The sequence below is a fragment of the Lutra lutra genome, chromosome 4, assembly GCF_902655055.1.
Source record: "Lutra lutra chromosome 4, mLutLut1.2, whole genome shotgun sequence".
NCBI lineage: Eukaryota > Metazoa > Chordata > Mammalia > Carnivora > Mustelidae > Lutra > Lutra lutra.
This window is the reverse complement of record NC_062281.1, coordinates 196,451,338-196,469,489: the sequence shown is the minus strand read 5'-3', so window position 1 is coordinate 196,469,489 and position 18,152 is coordinate 196,451,338. Positions and strand designations below refer to the sequence as shown.

Here is an 18,152-nt window from a genome sequence, read left to right as displayed (position 1 = left end):
ACAGAGGCTTGGCGGACACCTCCAGCCTCCAGGATGCAGCCCCGGCTCCCTCCCTCCCAGCCTTGTGGTCCCACTCCTGTGTGTGGTGTGGGGGGAGGGGGCAACCTTGGCCCTGGGCAGGGATCCCAAGCCAGAGGACCCCCAACTGGCTAAATGCATACACTACCCCTCCCCTGGAGTGGCAGGATGACAGCCAGGACAGCAGACTGTCTGTGTCTGGGCTTGGCCCCCAGCCCGGCCTCTGGCATCTGACCTCCACGGGAGCCACGTGGGCCACCAAAGACCTCCGCGACGAGAGTGCCCGTTATGCAGCAGGTGGTGGGTCTGGCCAGGGAGGTCTTGCGTCCAACTACCAGGATAAGCCCTGCTGTCTTCCCGATAAGGCTGGCGAGAAGGTGGGCACCAACACGAGGCTGGGTGCTGGTGGGCGGGCACGGTCTCCCTCGAGGTGTCCCCTTTGCAGACTCCAGAGGCCTGTGCCAGCCACTCACCCAGTCTTAGCAAAGGCCGGGTGGAGGGTGCCTGCTGGCCCCACACCGCCCCCAAACCCACCACGCCACTTCTCAGGTACGGGGAACACTTCCGTGGGAAGCGGTGCCCCGAGACCAAGAGGAGCCTCAGAGCAGAGCATTTAGGAGGTGTGCCTGGCCTCTGGGGTCCCTAGAATCTGTGCTGTGTTGAAAGAGGGCACCTGGGGGCATCAGCCAGGGGCTTCTGGGCCAGGCTGGCTGCTGGGGCTCCTGGAGCTGAGAAGCAGGGCCAATTCCCATCCGGCCCCGGTTGGGAGCCACCTGCCATCACACCTGGGGAGCCTGGGTCTGTCCCAGAGGGTGCTGGCAGCAGGGCGGGTCTTGCCTGAGCGGCTCTGCCCAGCTGACGCCAGGGCGGGAGCACCGCAGCCCCTGACGGCAAAGCTGGGCAGGTGGAAGGGACTGTGGGGCGTCTGGATATTGGGCTGAGCCAGGCTCTGGCCAGACATTTTGGGGCCTCCTGGGCATCCATGCTGGGCTCTCCCTGCACCAGGAAGCAGGGGGCAGAGGGTCACTGGGCCAAGGGCCCCCAGCCACACAAAGAGGGCCCCAGCCTGCTGAGCTGTGCAGGGGTGTCGGCTGGGGAGATGCAGGTCAGACTGTGGTGGGGTTGAGGGAGGGGGACCCTTGTGGGTGGCGGGGGTTCATGGGGAACCCCTGCTGGGCCAACCTGGCCTAGGGGCCCTGAGAATGGCTGCCACTGGGGGCACAGACCCGGCTTGGCCCAAGCAGCCACAAGCCCGTGGCGCTAGGGTTGATGCATGCGTGGCTCGCCGGGGGCCTGGAAGGAAGGTGCAGGAGTGCCACGGCCCCTGGCGGTAGCTGCAGCATCAAGGATGGGGCCGGCCGCCTCCTGAGGCCGGCTCCCGGGTGACTCAGCCGAGCCCCATCCATGTGCACGTGGCGGCAGTCCCGCAGCGGTGGCTGTGGCTCAGGCCCACACCCTGCGGGAAAGGGCAGCGCGCAGCCCTCTGAGGGCCGGGGACAGGGCTCTGGGCTTGGGTGTACGGCCCCGTGACGGGGTCGGGTCCGAGCAGGAGTGTGTGCGGCCACCAAGCCCGAGAGCCCTTGAAGACCCTCCTGCGGCTGCTGCCTCCAGTCAGGAGCATGGCCCAGCCTGGCCTGGCCCCCTGATCCGTCTTGGGTGCAGTGGGGCTGCGGACACATAGGATGGCCCCCTGACAAGACGTGCTGGTGACAGGGCTGGCAAGGACATGGGGTGTCACGGGACGGCTGCGGCCCACAGCCCACAGCCCACATACGATCAGGGGCTCCAGCAGTAAGTGGAGGGAAGACCCCGCTTGCGGCCACCCAGGGAGAGGCTCGTGGGGCCACTGTCTGAGAGCACCTGGCGCAGCCGGACGTCACCGCGGGCTCTATCTGGGCGCCCCGAGCTCCCGCTGGCCTGCCGGAGGCGTGAGCGCGGATTTACATCTGTACACGTGTGTGTATAAAAGATTATTTCACAGTTAAATATATTCCAATACGCATGTCTCACTGGACAAAAGTCGCGTCTCCCAGCACGAACGTGGCAGCATCACAGAGACCTGACGGCACACGCTCGCACCGGGGCACGCCTGGCTCCTGCTCCTGTCCCAGGTGTGCGACACGAACGCTCTGCTTGGAACTCGGTTTCCCTGCTGCGGTCGGAGCACGTCCCTGACAAGCGCTGAGCAGAGCTGCCCGGCGGGGCCGGCGCCTCACTCGGCCGGGACCTCGTACTTGAAGATGACGCTGAAGAGCCGGCCGCCCAGCCGCTCGGCCAGCCAGGAGTTCTTGATGACGGCCAGCTTGAGGCTCTCGCAGCACAGGGCCGCGTGGTAGTTGGTGTGGACGGCACGGCCCATGCCCTCGATCACCACCAGGTCCGCGCCTCGCTCCCGGACCAGCACGGCCAGTCCCTTGTCCAGGCGGCTGCGGGGAGGGAGGGGCTATGAGGGGGGGATGGCGGTGCCTTACCCCTGCACTGAGCTGTCCCCAGGGAGACGCCATGCCCTGTGTCCCTGAAGGGCAGTGACTGGCAGGGATGCCTGGGGAGCCCCCGACCCCTGGCCCTAACGCCGCTTCTCTCCGTGATGAAATCCCCTTTCCTGGTTGACAGGAGCCCCGAAAAGGGAGGAGGTCGGCCCTGGGAATTGTTCTGGCCCCAGCCGGCTCCCGGTGCCCGGTTCTCCTGCTCTAGGATCCCTAGGGCCTGAAACACCAGTGCGGCGACCGGGTCATCAGCGCCAAGGGGCCTCAGGGGCGTCTGCCTCTCTCACCAGATGGGGCCCACCCGACCCACAGTGCAGCCCGGGGTCCCGAGCCCATCCGCCCGGGGCCCCACCGAGGGGCTGCTGCCTTCTGGGGCACACAGGGAGGCCAGGGGTGGGTACAGAGGTGCCTCGGGGTACCTGAGGTCCAGACACGGGGAGCTGGAACCCGTCTGCGTCAGCAGCAGCCTCTCCTCCCTGAGCGCCGAGCTGCAGAGCACAGGGACCGGTCAGCACCCCTCCCGCTGTACCCCCACCTCTCCACGCAGACCCCGGGCTCCTGGCTACTTACTGGACGACGGGGTCCATGGCCGCGATGCGCTCGGCCACGATGAGGGACTCGCAGTAGGTGACGTCGTTCAAGGCAGGTCCCGAGTTGCACGCCAGGATGACCTGCGGCGGGATGCCCCGAGCTTTGTAGGGACCTCAGCGGCCGCCCGGCGCCGAGCCAGCGCTTGTCTGCCCACCCACCCGGGGCTGCCGGCTGAGCGGCGCGACCCCAACGACCTCTCACTGCTCGCTGGCCTCCAGGAGGGCCGGCTCCTGGGTTGGGACGAAGACGGCCCCAGAACACTGTGGTCGGGCTGACCCAAGGTCCGTGGTGCGAGGAGCCTCACCCGAACCTACCTGCCCCACAGAGGCCACGACGGCGCCAACCCCACTGCGAGTGGAGGGCCCAGGGCAGGGGTCCCGCCGCGGCCTGGACGCTCACCTCCGTCCCTCTAGAGAGAAGCTCCCTGACAAAGGGGAAGACTCCCAAAATGACGTCTATTCCACTGTTATCTGCGAAAATTAAGGCACATTTGTGAGGGGGCCCCTGTAAGACAAAACCATGACGTTCAGTCGGGAACAGGCGCGTCCAAGCGCTGCAGACACCTCAGTACTCCATGCTCCCCGCAGGCCGAGGCCGAGGGCTGCTGGCTCCCGCAGGTGCTGGGGTGCGGGGGGCGGGCCGCGCCTGTGGCTCTTCCAGAACTGTGTCCCCAGCGACCTCTGAGCCGTGGCCACCGACCTAACCAGCAGAGCCTGCAGGGGGCAGTAGCTGGGGGAGCGGGGCCGCGGCTCTGGGGGGCCCTCGGTGCACCGCCCTGGAGTGGCCCCGTGCCACCTCCTGTGTCCACCCCCTCCCCTGGGGCCTGGAGAGCATGGCCTGGCCCTGGGGCAGAGGCGGGGGCGGTGGTGTGTACCTTCAGCCTCTGAAGCCACTTGCTGTAGGAGTCCACGAGCCACGGCCGCTCTGTGGGACACAGAGCCAGTCAGCCGCCCCAGCCCCGGCAGGCCCGCTCCCCTCCCGCAGCCGTGCCCTCGACTTCCCTCCCCTGCAGGGCAAAGTCCCAGCACAGGACGGGAGCCCCTACCTTGCAGCTTCATCTTCGCTTCCTCGAAGCCGAACTGGGGGTCAGATTCGAGAACGCTGCACGGGGGAGAAAGCAAGTCACAAAACCCCAACCTCAGCTTCCGGCATTCACTGTGGAGCCCACATGGGCTGAGCCCGCTAGGATCCGGAGTGCGCAAGCCTCACAGGCCCCGGAGCCGTGGCGGTCTGGATGAGCCCACTCCAGGACATGGGGCGTGGTGGGGAGCTGGGGGCGGAGTGAGGGGTGAGAGTCCCGAGTGTGTGGCAGCTTCCGGCAAGGCGCTGGGTCAGCCTCAGCCTCGCCTGGCACACGCCCCAACATGACACTCAAAGGGACAGCCAGTGACAAGGGTAAGGAGGACACGAGGGCTCTTCTCAACATAGACCCAGCGAGGGCAAGGACAGGACACCAGGCAGAAGACCAGCATCCAGCAAGGGGAGAGGCTCAGGGCTGGGCTGGGGGTGCCACGCCCTCAGGGCCCCTGGGCCACCTGCTCCCACCCACGTCTGCAAGCTCCTTCGAAAAGCACCTCCATCTCCCAATTTCAACCGTTAAGTATGGTTTGATTCCCACCGTAACATGCAAAGCCCAGATCTGGGTTTCTATGTCTGAAAACATCATGCCCCAAACCCACAGCCAGCCCTCCACGTGCCTGCTCTGAACAGGATCGGGGCAGCCAGGAAAGAGAGCCGCCACCCACTCCTGGGGCCAGGCACCGGGACCCCATCCCCCCATTGCCACCTCCTCGGGGACTTTGCTGGGGCAGTACACGTGGCCGAGGGGGACAGGTCGGGCCCTGGCCCTGAGCCCGAGACGGAGTGAGCAGGCAGGGGCAGGACTGAAGCGTGGAGGCGCCATGAAGGCAGCAGCACCTACTCAGAGACGGCTTTCGCTCCCCAGTCGAAGACGTTCCCCGCCAGCAACCCCTTCACCAGGGCCAGCTGCCTCTCCTCCCAGCCCAAGGCGTCCAGACAGCGGATCACCCTCGGGAAACACTTTAGCGCGACTCCATTTTCCTTCTGCTTGACCTGCGGGGAGAGGTGAGTCGCTGGTGGGCGTGAAGGCATGGCCCTGCCTCCCTCAGGCGCTCGGCGGACCAGGCAGAGGCAGGGAGCCCTGCTGCGGACGTCCCCACGAGGCCGCCCTAAGGGACGGACGCCCAGCACGCTGTCACAGGCGCTCCAGCAAACCCGGATGCTGACACCTACTGACTGACAACAGCATGGACGCGGGTGCACTCAGACACGGCCGCGGGGCACAGACACGGCCACGGGGCACGCTCAGACGCGGCCACGGGCACGCTCAGACACGGCCACGGGCACGCTCAGACACGGCCACGGGGCACACTCAGACGCGGCCACGGGCACGCTCAGACACGGCCACGGGGCACACTCAGACACGGCCGCGGGGCACAGACACGGCCACGGGGCACACTCAGACGCGGCCGCGGGCACACTCAGACACGGCCACGGGCACACACTCAGACGCGGCCGCGGGGCACGCTCAGACACGGCCACGGGCACGTTCAGACGCGGCCGCGGGGCACGCTCAGACACGGCCACGGGCACACTCACACGCGGCCACGGGCGCACACTCACACGCGGCCACGGGCACACACTCACACGCGGCCGCACACTCACACGCGGCCGCGGGCGCACACTCAGACGCGGCCGCGGGGCACACTCACACGCGGCCACGGGCACACACGCGGCCACGGGCACACACTCACACGCGGCCACGGGCACACACACGCGGCCGCACACTCACACGCGGCCGCGGGCGCACACTCAGACACGGCCGCGGGGCACACTCACACGCGGCCACACTCACACGCGGCCACGGGCGCACACTCAGACACGGCCACGGGCATACTCACACGCGGCCGCGGGGCACACTCAGACACGGCCACGGGCACGCTCAGACGCGGCCACGGGCACGCTCAGACACGGCCAGGGGCACACACACGCGGCCACGGGCACACTCACACGCGGCCGCGGGGCACACTCAGACACGGCCACGGGCACGCTCAGACGCGGCCACGGGCACGCTCAGACACGGCCAGGGGCACACACACGCGGCCACGGGCACACTCACACGCGGCCGCGGGCGCACACTCAGACACGGCCGCGGGCGCACACTCAGACACGGCCGCGGGGCACACTCACACGCGGCCACGGGCACACACTCACACGCGGCCGCGGGCGCACACTCAGACACGGCCGCGGGGCACACTCACACGCGGCCACGGGCACACTCACACGCGGCCGCGGGGCACACTCAGACACGGCCACGGGCACACTCACACGCGGCCGCGGGGCACACTCAGACACGGCCACGGGCACGCTCAGACGCGGCCACGGGCACGCTCAGACACGGCCACGGGCACACTCACACGTGGCCGCGGGGAGCTTATGCCATGGCCCCAGGCAGGGCAGAGATGGGCCACGGTGGGAGAATCAGACCCTGGCAGGCGCCCCACGCCCTATCCCCAGACACTCTGAGGGCAGGGGAGGCAGGAGGCAGGGTATGCGGCACTGGCTTGGAGCCCTGGCCGCCATCCCCGGGCACACGGCCTCCTGGGCACCACAGTCCAAGGAGGAGGGTGGTACCTCTCGGCCGCTGGTGAGCCAGGGAGCTTGTCACCTGCGAGAGCAGGACTGGTGTCCACAAACGCCAACCCTGAGGCCGGACGCCGACCCCACCAGGCCAGAGACAGGTACCGCCCACTGAGAGACCACCCACGCTGTGCCAGGCAGGCCAGGCCGTGCCCCTGCCCCCTGTTGCCCGCGCCCCCTCACAGGCACCAACCCCGAGCAGGGAGGCGGCACTCACTTTGGAGTAGGGGTCTGGGAAGTTGAACTCGTTCAAACAGTGCTCCCTCGTGTCCAAAAGGCTGCGCACGGTTAGGGTCCCGTAGGCACTGGGGAAGAGGCGGAAGAAGGCAGCTCAGGGGGTCGACCGCCAAGCACACGCCTCCCCGCCCCCCTGCCGCCTCTGCCCTTGAAGGGTGTCCTCGCGACAGAGTGGCCATGGAGCAGGCGCGCGGGGAGGCCAGGCAGAGGTACACAGCGCCCAGGGCGGCTATCGGGACCCCAGCGCGGACACTCACAACGGCTGATGCCGCAGCGTCTGCAGTTTGCCCCAGTACTTTTGCCGGAACTTCTCGGCCCTCTCGGCCGCGTCTGCTGAGCCCGGCTGGCTGGCCACGGCACGCTTCACCACCTGCCGGGCACAGGCCGCTTAGCAAGGCCCCGGCCTCCGCGCAGCCAGGGCCGTGGTCTGAGCACGTCCCCACACACAGGCCCACGGCCGCTGGCGATCGGGGTCCCGGGCTCTCCCCTGTGGGGTGGGAATGGGGTCACTGCTGGCCCCCACCCGGGGCTCAGAGCCACATCGGCCAGGACGAGCTCCTGTGGCACCGGGGGCGGGGGGGGGGAGGGGGACAGGTGGCCTGGGACCATCCTCGGAGGCCATGGCGAGGTCCCGGCCTGGAGGCCCCTCACTCAGAGGACAGAGCCTGGAGGTCTATGAGGACAGAAGAGAGACACACGTTCGCAGGGGCCTGGAAGGCCCGAGAAGCAACCCACCGGGGCCTGGAATCGCACCGCCATGGCCCCCGACCCCACGTCAACCATGTGCCTCTGCCCAAACACATGACCAGCGCGGCGACCTGGCACAGCCCCAGGTGCGGACCCACGAAGCCCTTGGGGTCGCACTTACACCCAAGGAACAGGAAGGAATCAACCCTCAAAGTCCGACACAGACCCCACGGCCACTGAGCAACCCCCCACAACTGTCGCTTGCTCCTTGGGAGCCCCACAGTGTCCAGAGATGCCCGTCTCTCGTCCCCGGGGGCTCCCGGCCCACCCCAAGCCCTCACCCCATCCAGGGCCTCCTCGAAGCAGGTGAGCCAGTACTTGCGGGCTGGCGCGTCGTCTGTCAAGTCAACCGTGTCAGGCACGTAGGAAGAAGGGTCCAGAAGGAGGGGCAGGTTGACCAGTGGCCGCTCCAGCCGGTCCATCTCCAGCAAGTCAAACTGGGAGGGCAGGAGGCGACATGTGCGTCAGCCGGGCGGTTCTGGAAGACCGAGACCCCCTCGTGCCAGTCTGAGAAGCAGCTCCTTGGGGGGAGCGGACGAGGACGGGGTAGATAGGCCCCTTCTTCCCAGGCCCCGCCCGCCCACCTCGCAGCCCTTCCCGGCCTCGGTGCCCAGAGCAAGGCTCCCCGGATCCTGAGTCCGTCCAACCCCACAGAGGCCCCCTCCCTCCCAGTGACTCTGCTGGTGCTCCTGTCACGGGGTGGCCCCGTGGCCGGGGACGCCTGCACCAGCTCGTGCTGCTCTCCCCACACACGCGGGCTGCACTTCTGGCCCCGTCTCTGCTGCTCCAGCCCCCACGGGCGTGGTCCCCTCTCTGCCCAGTCGGCCCTTGTTCCGTGACTCCCGGGGTACTGTGCCCACAGCAAGGCCACGGAGACCCCGTGGGGCAGGCAGTCCAGGCTTCCACATTGGCTCCTTTCTCTCCACAGCATGGGTGCCCACCACACATGCCGTCCGGAAGCAACTCCCTGGCTAGGCCGAGGGGTAGGACCCCTTGCCGCCCGACGTGCTACCTGGGACCACCAGCCACAAGCACGTGCTCCGGTCGTTTCAGGAGGAGCCGTCCTTCGGCACCTGGCGCGTTTAAGTTTTCTGTCGTTCAGACGAGGCTGGTGTCCCACTAGCCCTGGTCCCCGGAGACATGCTCACACCTCACTCGGCACGAGCCCGGCAGCCCTCTTTCTGCTTGTGGCCGCGTACCTGACTCCGCTCGTCTGCCGGCGGCCGGACCGGCAAGCTCGGAAGGCAAAAGGCAGGCGTGCTCTGGGCTGTGGCGCCTGCGCCTGGGGACGCCCTGGCTCTCAGGGTGCCCGAATGACCGGGCGCTCAGCCAGGAAACGGCTGGTGCATTTCCACGCGATGAAAGAAAGTGGACGGTCGCCCATCTCTGGGGCCTCGGCCCGGTGTTCAGGGGCACCCCGCCCGGCCGACAAGCAGTTCAAACCTCAGCTTTGCCTCATGTAGGCTCTGCACGCCCGTGTGTGGAGGGAGCCTCTGCTCCTGCCTTACAGGCCGCACAGAGACCCGGCAGGACGGGTGCGTGTGGCGCAGAGCAAGCCGGCACGCACGCCAGCTCCGACACTCGCCCTCCTCGCTCATGTATCCGTTTGGCTTTGCGATCCCTGAGGCAGGAATCCACATCGCACCTCCACAGATCAGAAGTGGGGATCAAAGATGCGGAGACCCTGCGCATGCCACCTACTTGCACGGCCGGGCCCGGCACGCGGGGCCCTGGGAGGGGCTCTCGTAGGGAAGTCGTGGTCAGATCCCGTGTTCTTGCGGTGCTTACACCGACTTGTGAGGGAACCTGCGTCTACAACTGAAAACCAGCTTTGCATCCGAAAAGCCAGCAGGCTGGTCCTGAAGGAGGCAATCTGACCCGTGTGCCCAGACTGGCCGCCTGGACTGGTCCAGCTGGTTCTCCAGCCCGGTGCCCGAGCTCTGCCAAGTGCTCAGAGACTTACAAGAGTGACATGCCAGTTGGGGGGACGTCCTCAGTAAGCCTGTGAGTCCCCCAGTATGGGCCATGGTGACAGCGTCCTATGTCCGGCTGACACTGGTCCTGGTGGGAGGCCCTCTGTGCCCACTCAGCAGGACAGAGGAGCCCCTGCCCAGTCACACAGGTGTCTCCCCAGCTGGGGGTCAAGCAATGGGTAGGAAACTTCCCAGGGCAAGAGGCTCTGTGCCTCTGTCAGGTTTGAAACCATGAGGCAGAGAACGTAGTCTAAGGGGAGGGGCCCGGGTTGGTGCAGACCCCAGCTCTGCTGTCAGTGGCTCCACGGTCCTGCGGAAGCATACACTGTATTCTCCCTGCAAACGGGGGCCTGGACTGCATGGTCTTGGGGGTCCCGTGGAACTTTTGGAAAACACAGAAATGCTGGGGCCTGAGGAGGGAAGCCAGCACCCCTGTTCTTATCGTCCTGATGTCCATGGTCGGTCAGTGGCCAGTCTGCCCCAGGACAGGGGGTCTCGGAACCTGACCCCACCAAGGACCCCGCACTTACGGTGCCGCTCCTGGCCCGCTGTGTCGGGCAGAGCTCTGGGGACGAGCTCATCAGCCCAGAGCTGCCTGCGTAGTTCTCTCCCCAGCTGTACTGGTTAGGGTCTGGACAGGAGAAAACCAGGGGTCACCCCAGAGGTACCACTCTGCACCCACACCCCAGCATGGCCCGACCGCCACAGAAGGTCCCCACAATACCAAGGGAGCCTGGGGCCGTGGCACCGTGGTCTCTCTCGCTAGTACTGAACCCTTGTATGAATACTTGGACCTTTCCAAGCGTCTTAAAGCAGCCTGCCTGCCCTCCCCATCACACCCTCCAAGTGGACTTCAACGGGCAGGCCGCCAAGGCACGTTCCTCGCCCTCGTCACGCACAGATGACCCCTCGGAAGAAGGAAGGACTGCTGCTGAGGGCCAGCCCCCGCCCCCGCCCCCACCTGACCCACCGAGACCGCCACACAGGTGCTGGACTCCAGGGGGAGTGTGAAGGCAGTGGGCCGGCACCTCCCGAGAAGATTAGAGACCCACTTCTACAGTCTCTACTCCTTCTTGCTCCCCATGTGCCCTGCACTGCCGGGACGCAACGTCACCCCGGCCGCTGGACTCACTGTCTTGTTCTGCTCCTTTAAGAAACGCTCCGATGGCTCCCAGGTAGCCCTCGTGTCTCAGAAACAGCGCCTGGACCTCCCCCTGCCACAGCAAGACCCCGCCTGAGCTGGCCTCACCGCCACAGGGGGAGTCTGGGCAGCTCTGAACTGACCCACCGCCTGCTGTCCGCCTCCCTATGCGGCAGGGCTTCCCGAAAAGTCCGCGATGCACTCGTCCACAAAACCACATTCAGGTCTGAAGTTAAAAGCTTGGCATTTGGAGAAATCAGAGAGTGACCAGCTTCTTCCACAAAATTAACACCCACCCAACCACCCCACTCGCAGGCCCAGCCCAGAGTGTCCTGGGGAATGAAGGACGTCTCTGAGCTCAGCTCATCCACGGGGGAGACGGCACCCGCGTGCCCACCGCTGCCACCGCAACCAACTCTAAGACGGCCGCGGCGCCCGGTGCTGGAACCCGCCAGGGCAAAGAGGCAGGGGCCCGGGAAAAGCCTGCCCTGGGCCCCCTTGCCCTTTGGTCGACAGGTTCTGAGGACACGGAGGGCTGGCGCCAGAGCATCGGGGAGGGCAGGAGGGCGAGCTAGTGAGCATCAGGGAGGGTCGGGAGGAGCGGCAGCTCCAGGGGCCCGCGGGGGTCACCTTGGAGAAGAAGTTGATGCTGTAGGTGATGGTGCGCATGGTGACGGGGTGGCCGCGGATGAAGAAGCCGCCGAAGTACACCCTGTCGAGGGCGTGCAGCCTGGCGTAGAGGCAGGCGAGCTGCCCGATGTCGTTGCTGATCATGTGCAGCAGGCTCTTGGCCATGTCCTCCTTGGAGAACTCTGGGGGGGCACAGGCGGGCGCTGCTGGGCAAGGCCAGGCCGCGAGGGGGCTGGCGGTGCGCAGAGGGCGTTTAAGGGAGCAGGTACCTCTGTCGGCCATGGCCGACTTCCCGAAGCTGCTGGCGATGAGGCTGCCGCCCAGCCCCAGGGTCTGGTGGGCCCCGCCGTAGATGTCCTGCACCAGCATGTCCACGTTCCTGTGCTGGCCCTTGGAGGCCAAGTGCAGCAGCTCGTCGAACTTCTGCGGGGACGGGGGCCAGGAGGGGGGGCTGTGGGAACTGCCGGCGTTGCCACAGCCCGCGGGGCAGCACGCGGTGGGCCAGGAGGCCCTCCTGAGTCCGGGAAGGGGGTCAAGCTGAGCATCGGAGAGGCAGTCAGGGCTCTGCTGGCCGCCCACTGCCCCGGACGACACTGGCAGTACGGAGGGCCATCCTGCAGCGACCAAGAACCACGGCCAGGACGAGGCCCGGGGTCCCTGGCCGGTCCCCCAGCCACTAGCCTCGGAGCTGCCACCCCCCTCCTGAGATGGTCTGGGACCCAGGACCCGGAGCAGAGCCCACGGCATCTCCCTGCGGCCCCTGCAGTACCTTTGTTTTGGTGAGCAGAGCCCCAAGTCCCCAGAAGGTGCCGCCCCCGATGGAGCTGCCACCGATCCACTCGAATCTGTCCTCGGTCTCCACCTGCACGCACAGCGCGGGAGGCCGGTCAGCAGGGGCCCTGCCCTACCCTGTGGCTCATGGGGCGTGGGGGCTCGGGGCGGCCCAGACACGGGCAACTCCATTCCTGAGGGCCACCCCTGGGCTGCCTGCCGTGCCCCCGACAGCCCAAGCTTGCCCCCCAGCTGCACCCGGTTAGCCCCAGCAGACGGCAACCCCTGCCCGGCTGCCACAAGTGTGACCCCCACAGCGTGCGTCACCTTCACAATAGAGACTCCAGAACCGATGTTAACCAGCAGATACGGGAAGATGTTGGGATGATTGGTCTGGAATCGGAACTCGGGGTCGGAATCTTTCTGATACACAAAGGCCTCGTGGGGGATGTTCTTCAGCACGAAGTTGCAGCCTTTTATCAAGCATGTCATCACGTCCTCCTTGTCCACTCTGCAAGGGACAGAGCCTGGACGCTATAGCGCCTCTGCTGTACGTGGCGGCTCGGGCTGGGCCGGCCCCGGGCTCCCTCCCTCCAGGGCTCCCTCCTGGCCACGCTCAGCCGCCCACTTGCGAGGGACGCGTGGCTCCCAGACACGCACCGGACACAACTCAGACCGACCCCTTCCCCTCTGCCCTGCAAATGGCTTTGGACGGGCCAGCCACACGCACCCGAAGACCCAGAACTCTGCTGCGTGCGTGGCCCCAGCCTCACTCCCCGTGTGGGTGAAGACGTCAGGGACCTCTGCCCCAGCAGGACGGGGAGCGCTGCCGCAGGAGCAGGGCCCCCTTCTCTCCTCGGCCGCCCAGGCCGTCCTAGGCTTCGGCTACCAGAAGCCTGATGCCAGCCCAGCTCACACCCTAGCCCCTTCAGAGCCCGACCCAAGACCCAAGGCCAGCGGCCCCTGCGCTCCCCCAGGCCCTGCGGCCCCACCAACCTCAGCTGCAGCTTTTCTTCGATGAGGTCCTTGAACCTGTAGGCCCCGCCCCCGGTGGCCTGGATGACCTTGGTCTCCGTGCTGACGAGGTGGTCTTTGATGAAGTCCAGGCAGGCTTCGATGTAGGTGTTCTCGAACTTGACGAAGTGCAGCCGGGCAGTGACTTCCTCCTGCACAGAGACCTCGTAGGGCGGCTCGTGGTCCTGCTCTGCGTCCTGCGGGTAGAGGGCGGGGGTCTGGGTGCGCGTGCTGCCCTCGGGGAGGGAAGGACGTGGACATGAGGGCCCTGAACAGGCACAGCTCTCCGGGGAGTTCAGGTGGGAGGGCGGGGAGGGAGCAGGTGCCCTGCTGGGGTCCCTGGCGGAAGGGGGGCCGAGCGAGGGAGCAGGGAGGGATTTTCGCGTGAGGAACATCCAGGAAGCTAAGCCGATGGGGTGAGCGGTGGGGGCGGGGGGCCAGGAGAGCACGAGAGCACCGCGTGGCGGGGGCACCGCGTTGCCTACCCACCCAGCCCACCAGGCAGCTCACCTTGCCCGAGTAGTCGAAGGACCGCACTCTGGCCACTTTGTGCTGCACGGTGGAGTAGTAGGCCAGCTTGGTCAGCGAGCCCCCTGGCAGGGGAGACACAGACAGGCAAAGTCAGGAGCCGGACGGGAGGGCCCGAGGCTCTTCCATGCACGGTCTCTGCCACACTGTCCTGTGCATGAGGCACTTGGTGTAACTTGAGCCCAAAACTCTGCAGGGCCCTGGGCAGAGGAAGGGCATCGACTGGGAGACCCAGACACTCCGCTGTCTTTGAGACCACACGAGGCCTGAGCCTGTCCACCTCCCCTCCGCATCCAGTCCTGGGGGGGGGAAGGAAATCGTCCTGTTTCCGGGAAGCCTCAGCGATCATGAGTGGTTCAGAAAAATTCCATTTCAGACTCTGATCGTGAAAATGACCCGACAGAGGAGGCCGGCGAGTACACAGCTTTCACTGACCAGCACCCAGCTAGCCGTGATGGCGCAGGGAAAGCAATAAAAGAAGTATTTTCCCAGAGCGGACGGGCAGAGGAGGGGCTGCTGTCACCAGCGCACCCTCTCACGGCTCTGGGCCGGGAGGCCACACTGGGGGCAGCAGGGTCTCCTCCTCCCAGCCAGCCTTGTGCGCGCCCTGGGAAGCCCAGCACCGGGAAGCAGAAGAGGCTTTATTTGCCTAAAACACGTTTCAGGGCCACTTAAAAAGCCGTCCTGGGCGGTCACTTCCGAGTGTGCGGAGTGAGGCGGCCAGTGGGTCCGTGCGCGACAGCTGGTGATGACGAGGAGGAGGAGGGGCGGGAGGCTCGGGGCCGAGAGCCGCTTGGAAACCTGCCCGGTTCCGTGGGCTGGCCCAGGTGAGGCCGAGCCCTATGTGAGGGGGAGGCTGAGGCTCATCTCTGACCAGTGCTTTGTGACACGATCCCGAGGGAACATATAAGAAACACGCAAGGCGGGAAGCATCTGAGGGCTGAAGCTGGTCCAGGGACGAGAAACCCACTGTCAAGAGCACCCGCTGGGAGCCCGCCGCAGTGTGGACGGGCCTGCAAGGATGGCGGTGACCTGCCCTTGGCGGGCCCTGTTCAGGCCACCCCGGCACAGGCACAGGCTTACCCTCATCCCTAGGCCGTGGGCTTTAGCGGGAGAACTTGGTCTTAAGCCTCCTTATCCGTCCTCCCTGCCCCCAATCCCCGCCTGGCCAGAGCATCCTCCACTCTGAATTAACGGTTTCCTAAAAAGGCCAGCAATGCAAAGGGATGAAGATACACTTTGAGAGACTTTCCAAAAAGCGACCCTACGCGAGCCCCCCTCACCTGCTGCGGAAACCCAGTTTCAGGCTGTGTGTTCTCTGGATGCGCTTTAAATCCAAGCAAATATGAGTGCTGGGGTTTGGGGGGAGGGAAGTCAGGTCTGTGTGCCCCACGCCACGCGCCCCCCATGGGGCAATGCCCAGCAGCCCGGACACGTCTCTCCACACCCCCTGGGGAGGGAAGAGTCAGGGGTCTGCGAGGTGAGTGTGAACGTGCGGAGCAGGGCCGTCAGCCTGAACTGGACTGAGCTCACAGAGCAGAACAGGGGCAGGGGGGGCAGGCAGAGCAGGAGAGCTCAGATCCCCTGGATTTAGTGAACACCAACCCAGCTCCCAGCCACAGGTCGTGGCACGTCAAGCCTAAGAGGGTCAGTGCATGCAGCCCTGTGCTCACTGCAGCCTCCCTGGTCCAGGGCCAGGAGCACCGGACCGTGAGAGCAGCCTCCCTGTGTCCCTTCTCCAGCCCCTGAGCCAAGACCCCCGCACTCATCCAGACCTACGGGGCCTGACTCAGGGCCATCCCCTCCTCTGCCTTCTTGGCCTGTCCTTCTATTTTGGGCAACAAGGGGCACGGGACACCCCAATCTGTGTTGACAAAATGTCCCCAGTGCTTTCCAAGTGAGGAATCCACTTGGCTGACACGAGTGTCCGAGAGAGAAAAAGGCTGGCCGAGAACACAGAGCAGCCGAGCTTTGCTGGACCAAGAGGCCTGGGAGAGGCCAGGGGAAGCGGGAGAAGCCTGTTTTTAAAGCAGACTGTAGACGTGCACGGTGACTGATGCACTCAGGGCTGAGGACCCACACCTGAGCAGTGACCTCCTACCAGCCCTGGGAATGCACGCGAGGTCTGTCCTTCGGAACAATGATTGTGTCCTTTGGAGAAACACAGACACGGGACCCAGACCCAGGAAATCTCCCAAGAGGGGAAATGAACACGGACACTAAAAATATCCCGAGTGTCCTCTGCCCAGGAGCCCCGCCTGGGCTGGCGCCAGAGGACACCTTCCTGGACTGCCCTATGGCTATAAGCTGCCCCTGGGGGCCACACAGAAGATCAAAGGTAAACCCTGCGGCCAGCCAATTCTGGCTGCACCTCAGAAACGCTAAGCACCGCCTCGCTCCCAAGCAGCAGCACCCCAGCGTACGTGCCGGAAAACCGGGTGGGTGCCCGAGGGCTCACACCCGATGGCCCGGTCACCTGGAGGCACGGGCGGGTCTCCGAAGACACACAGAGCAGGGCCCTGAGGGGCCTTCTGGGAAGCCTGGCTGTGGAGGACCCCCCAAGCCGGGCCTCTAAGCTTCCCCTCGCCAGCCCAACATGCACCCGGGCACGACGTTTCATCAGGTCCCACGCTCCTCCTGTGCCGGGCTCCACATGGGCTCGTTGGCACACCTGCCGCCAGGTCAGGGCCCCACAGCAGCGCCGCTCACCACCCCGGCAGTCTGCAGGCTAAGAACAGGGGATCCAGCCCCACCTCCCCACGGCTCCCACCTCCTGGAGGACGCCCTCCCCCACCCAAGTCCCAGACAGCAGAGCGATCCCATGCACACGGCTGCCAGGGCGCCCCAGCTCCTTCCAGGAGAGGAGCACACTTGCCCAGCTCCCCCAGGTCGGCGTGTGACCAGTGGCTGGGACGGCGGGCAAGCGTCCACTCTTGGCTGCTGGCAGGCACAAGCCAGCTGAGGCCGCCGCAGGGATCTGAGCCTGCGCCCGCCCTGGCCTGCTCCGGGTGTCCTCCGCAGCAGGACACAGCCTTCCATCCCTGGGTGGACCCGGGCGGGGCCGCCGAGCGCCACGCTGCCCAGGAGCCATGCCCACCTGGCCGCTTACAGCCGGTGACCTGAAACAACTTCGTGTCGGCTGTGACAGGGGCGGCTGGGAGGTGTGGGGCGCCAGGGCGGGGTAAGGGTCTGGGGCTGGCCGGCGCAGGAAGGTAGGGCGGAGGCTGGGCGGGGCCCTGGGGCACCGCCGCGGGCCGCGCGGCACAGGGAGGCTTCTGAAGGCCGCCAGCCAGGGCCCCCAGGTCCACGTCCAGGTCCTCCAAACTCCCGCCAAATGTCAGCCGTCCGGGAGCTGAGGCGGCCGCGGGAGGGTTCGGGCTGGGCCCGGGCGGGCAGCCCGCAGAGGACTCCCGCGCCCCGAGGCCTGGCCGCCGTCCACACTCGGCGCGGCCCCAGACGGCGGGCCCCGGGCCTCTCTCACGGCCCGCACAGGCCCCGCCCGGCGCCCGACCCTACGGAGATGGACCACCGAGGGGCTGCCGGGCCGCCCGCCTCTCCGCACCGGACTACGACGCCCGGCGTGCCCCGCTGCGGCCGCGCAGCGCCTGCCGGGAGTGGTAGTCCCGCCGCCACGGCGAACGCGGGCGCCGGCGGGCCGCGGACTACAAGGTCCGAAAGGCTGTGCGCGCCGGCGGCCCGCGCCCCGCCCTTCGTCCTTGCCACCGCCCCCGGCCCGCCGGCTCCGCCACCGGCGCCCACGCCCGCTGCGCGCCGCCCGGCTCCCGGCGCCCGCCCGCGGCTACCAATGTCAATGGCGAAGCGCTTGGCGTTCTCCAGGTTGCGGAAGATCTCGTCGGGGGGCAGCGTGATGCTCTTGTCCAGGCTGTCCCCGCTGCTCCCGCTGCCGCTCGCTCCACACTCCGCCATTTTGAATGTGCCCGGCCAACCTAATCATCTATGGAGATATATGCGCATATATTTGACTGCTAAACGCCCTCCGCGCATATATTATGCTAATGAGACGTCCGGGCCTGCCCCTCCCCGCCCGCCCCTATGGTCCTCGCGGCTGGAAGGCCACTGGGCTCGCCTGAGCCAGGGTCCCCAAGGCCGTTGGCCCAACAAAAAACGTCTGGACTATTGTCTTTGTTGCCCTTTCGGCGAGCTGGCCAGATGCTGACGTCCAGTGCTGTGAGCTAGTGCAGAGGAGGTCCCTGGGGCTCCAAAGACCTGCCTCCGTCCATGAGCACCGCTGTAATCAAGGCGCGTGTGACCCACCAGCCCGGCTGTCTAGGAGCGAAGGATTGTGGGCTGCGAGAGCCCCATGGAAATGGGGGTGTGGGGGGCCCTGCTGTCCAG

General features: G+C 66.6%; 1 protein-coding gene across 5 annotated transcripts; it reads right to left on the bottom strand.

Annotated features, from left to right (window-relative positions):
- Window positions 1–1,973: 1,973 nt before the first annotated feature.
- On the bottom strand, window positions 1,974–17,741 carry PANK4 (pantothenate kinase 4 (inactive)). Of its 5 annotated transcripts, none has more exons than XM_047725901.1 (19): window positions 17,600–17,733; window positions 13,779–13,861; window positions 13,251–13,465; window positions 12,582–12,765; window positions 12,253–12,345; window positions 11,753–11,906; window positions 11,484–11,665; window positions 10,845–10,926; window positions 10,243–10,343; window positions 8,021–8,176; window positions 7,250–7,362; window positions 6,973–7,060; window positions 5,017–5,168; window positions 4,141–4,196; window positions 3,970–4,019; window positions 3,410–3,599; window positions 3,075–3,175; window positions 2,924–2,992; window positions 1,974–2,444 (listed from the first exon to the last, which is right to left on the bottom strand). In XM_047725901.1, exons 1-19 carry the CDS (start codon window positions 17,721–17,723, stop codon window positions 2,025–2,027), a joined length of 2,613 nt encoding a protein of 870 aa, XP_047581857.1. In that variant the 5' UTR covers window positions 17,724–17,733; the 3' UTR covers window positions 1,974–2,024. The 5 variants fall into 5 exon arrangements, with proteins under 5 accessions (XP_047581857.1, XP_047581858.1, XP_047581859.1 ...); XM_047725905.1 differs by having other exon boundaries at window positions 2,097–2,444; window positions 3,495–3,599; window positions 17,600–17,741; XM_047725902.1 differs by lacking the exon at window positions 3,970–4,019 and having other exon boundaries at window positions 3,410–3,565.
- Between the last annotated feature and the right edge of the window lie 411 nt (window positions 17,742–18,152).

What these genes read in the sequence shown, in the direction of transcription:
- PANK4 (XM_047725901.1), bottom strand. Translation starts at nt 17,723, where the DNA reads ATGGCGGAGTGTGGAGCGAGCGGCAGCGGGAGCAGCGGGGACAGCCTG. An exon ending in GCATCAACTTCTTCTCCAAG is followed by an intron (nt 10,927 to 11,483) that starts GTGACCCCCGCG and finishes TTGCTGTGGCAG; the next exon opens with GGGGAGGTCCAGGCGCTGTT. An exon ending in TCGAGGAGGCCCTGGATGGG is followed by an intron (nt 7,363 to 8,020) that starts GTGAGGGCTTGG and finishes TGTGCCCGGCAG; the next exon opens with GTGGTGAAGCGTGCCGTGGC.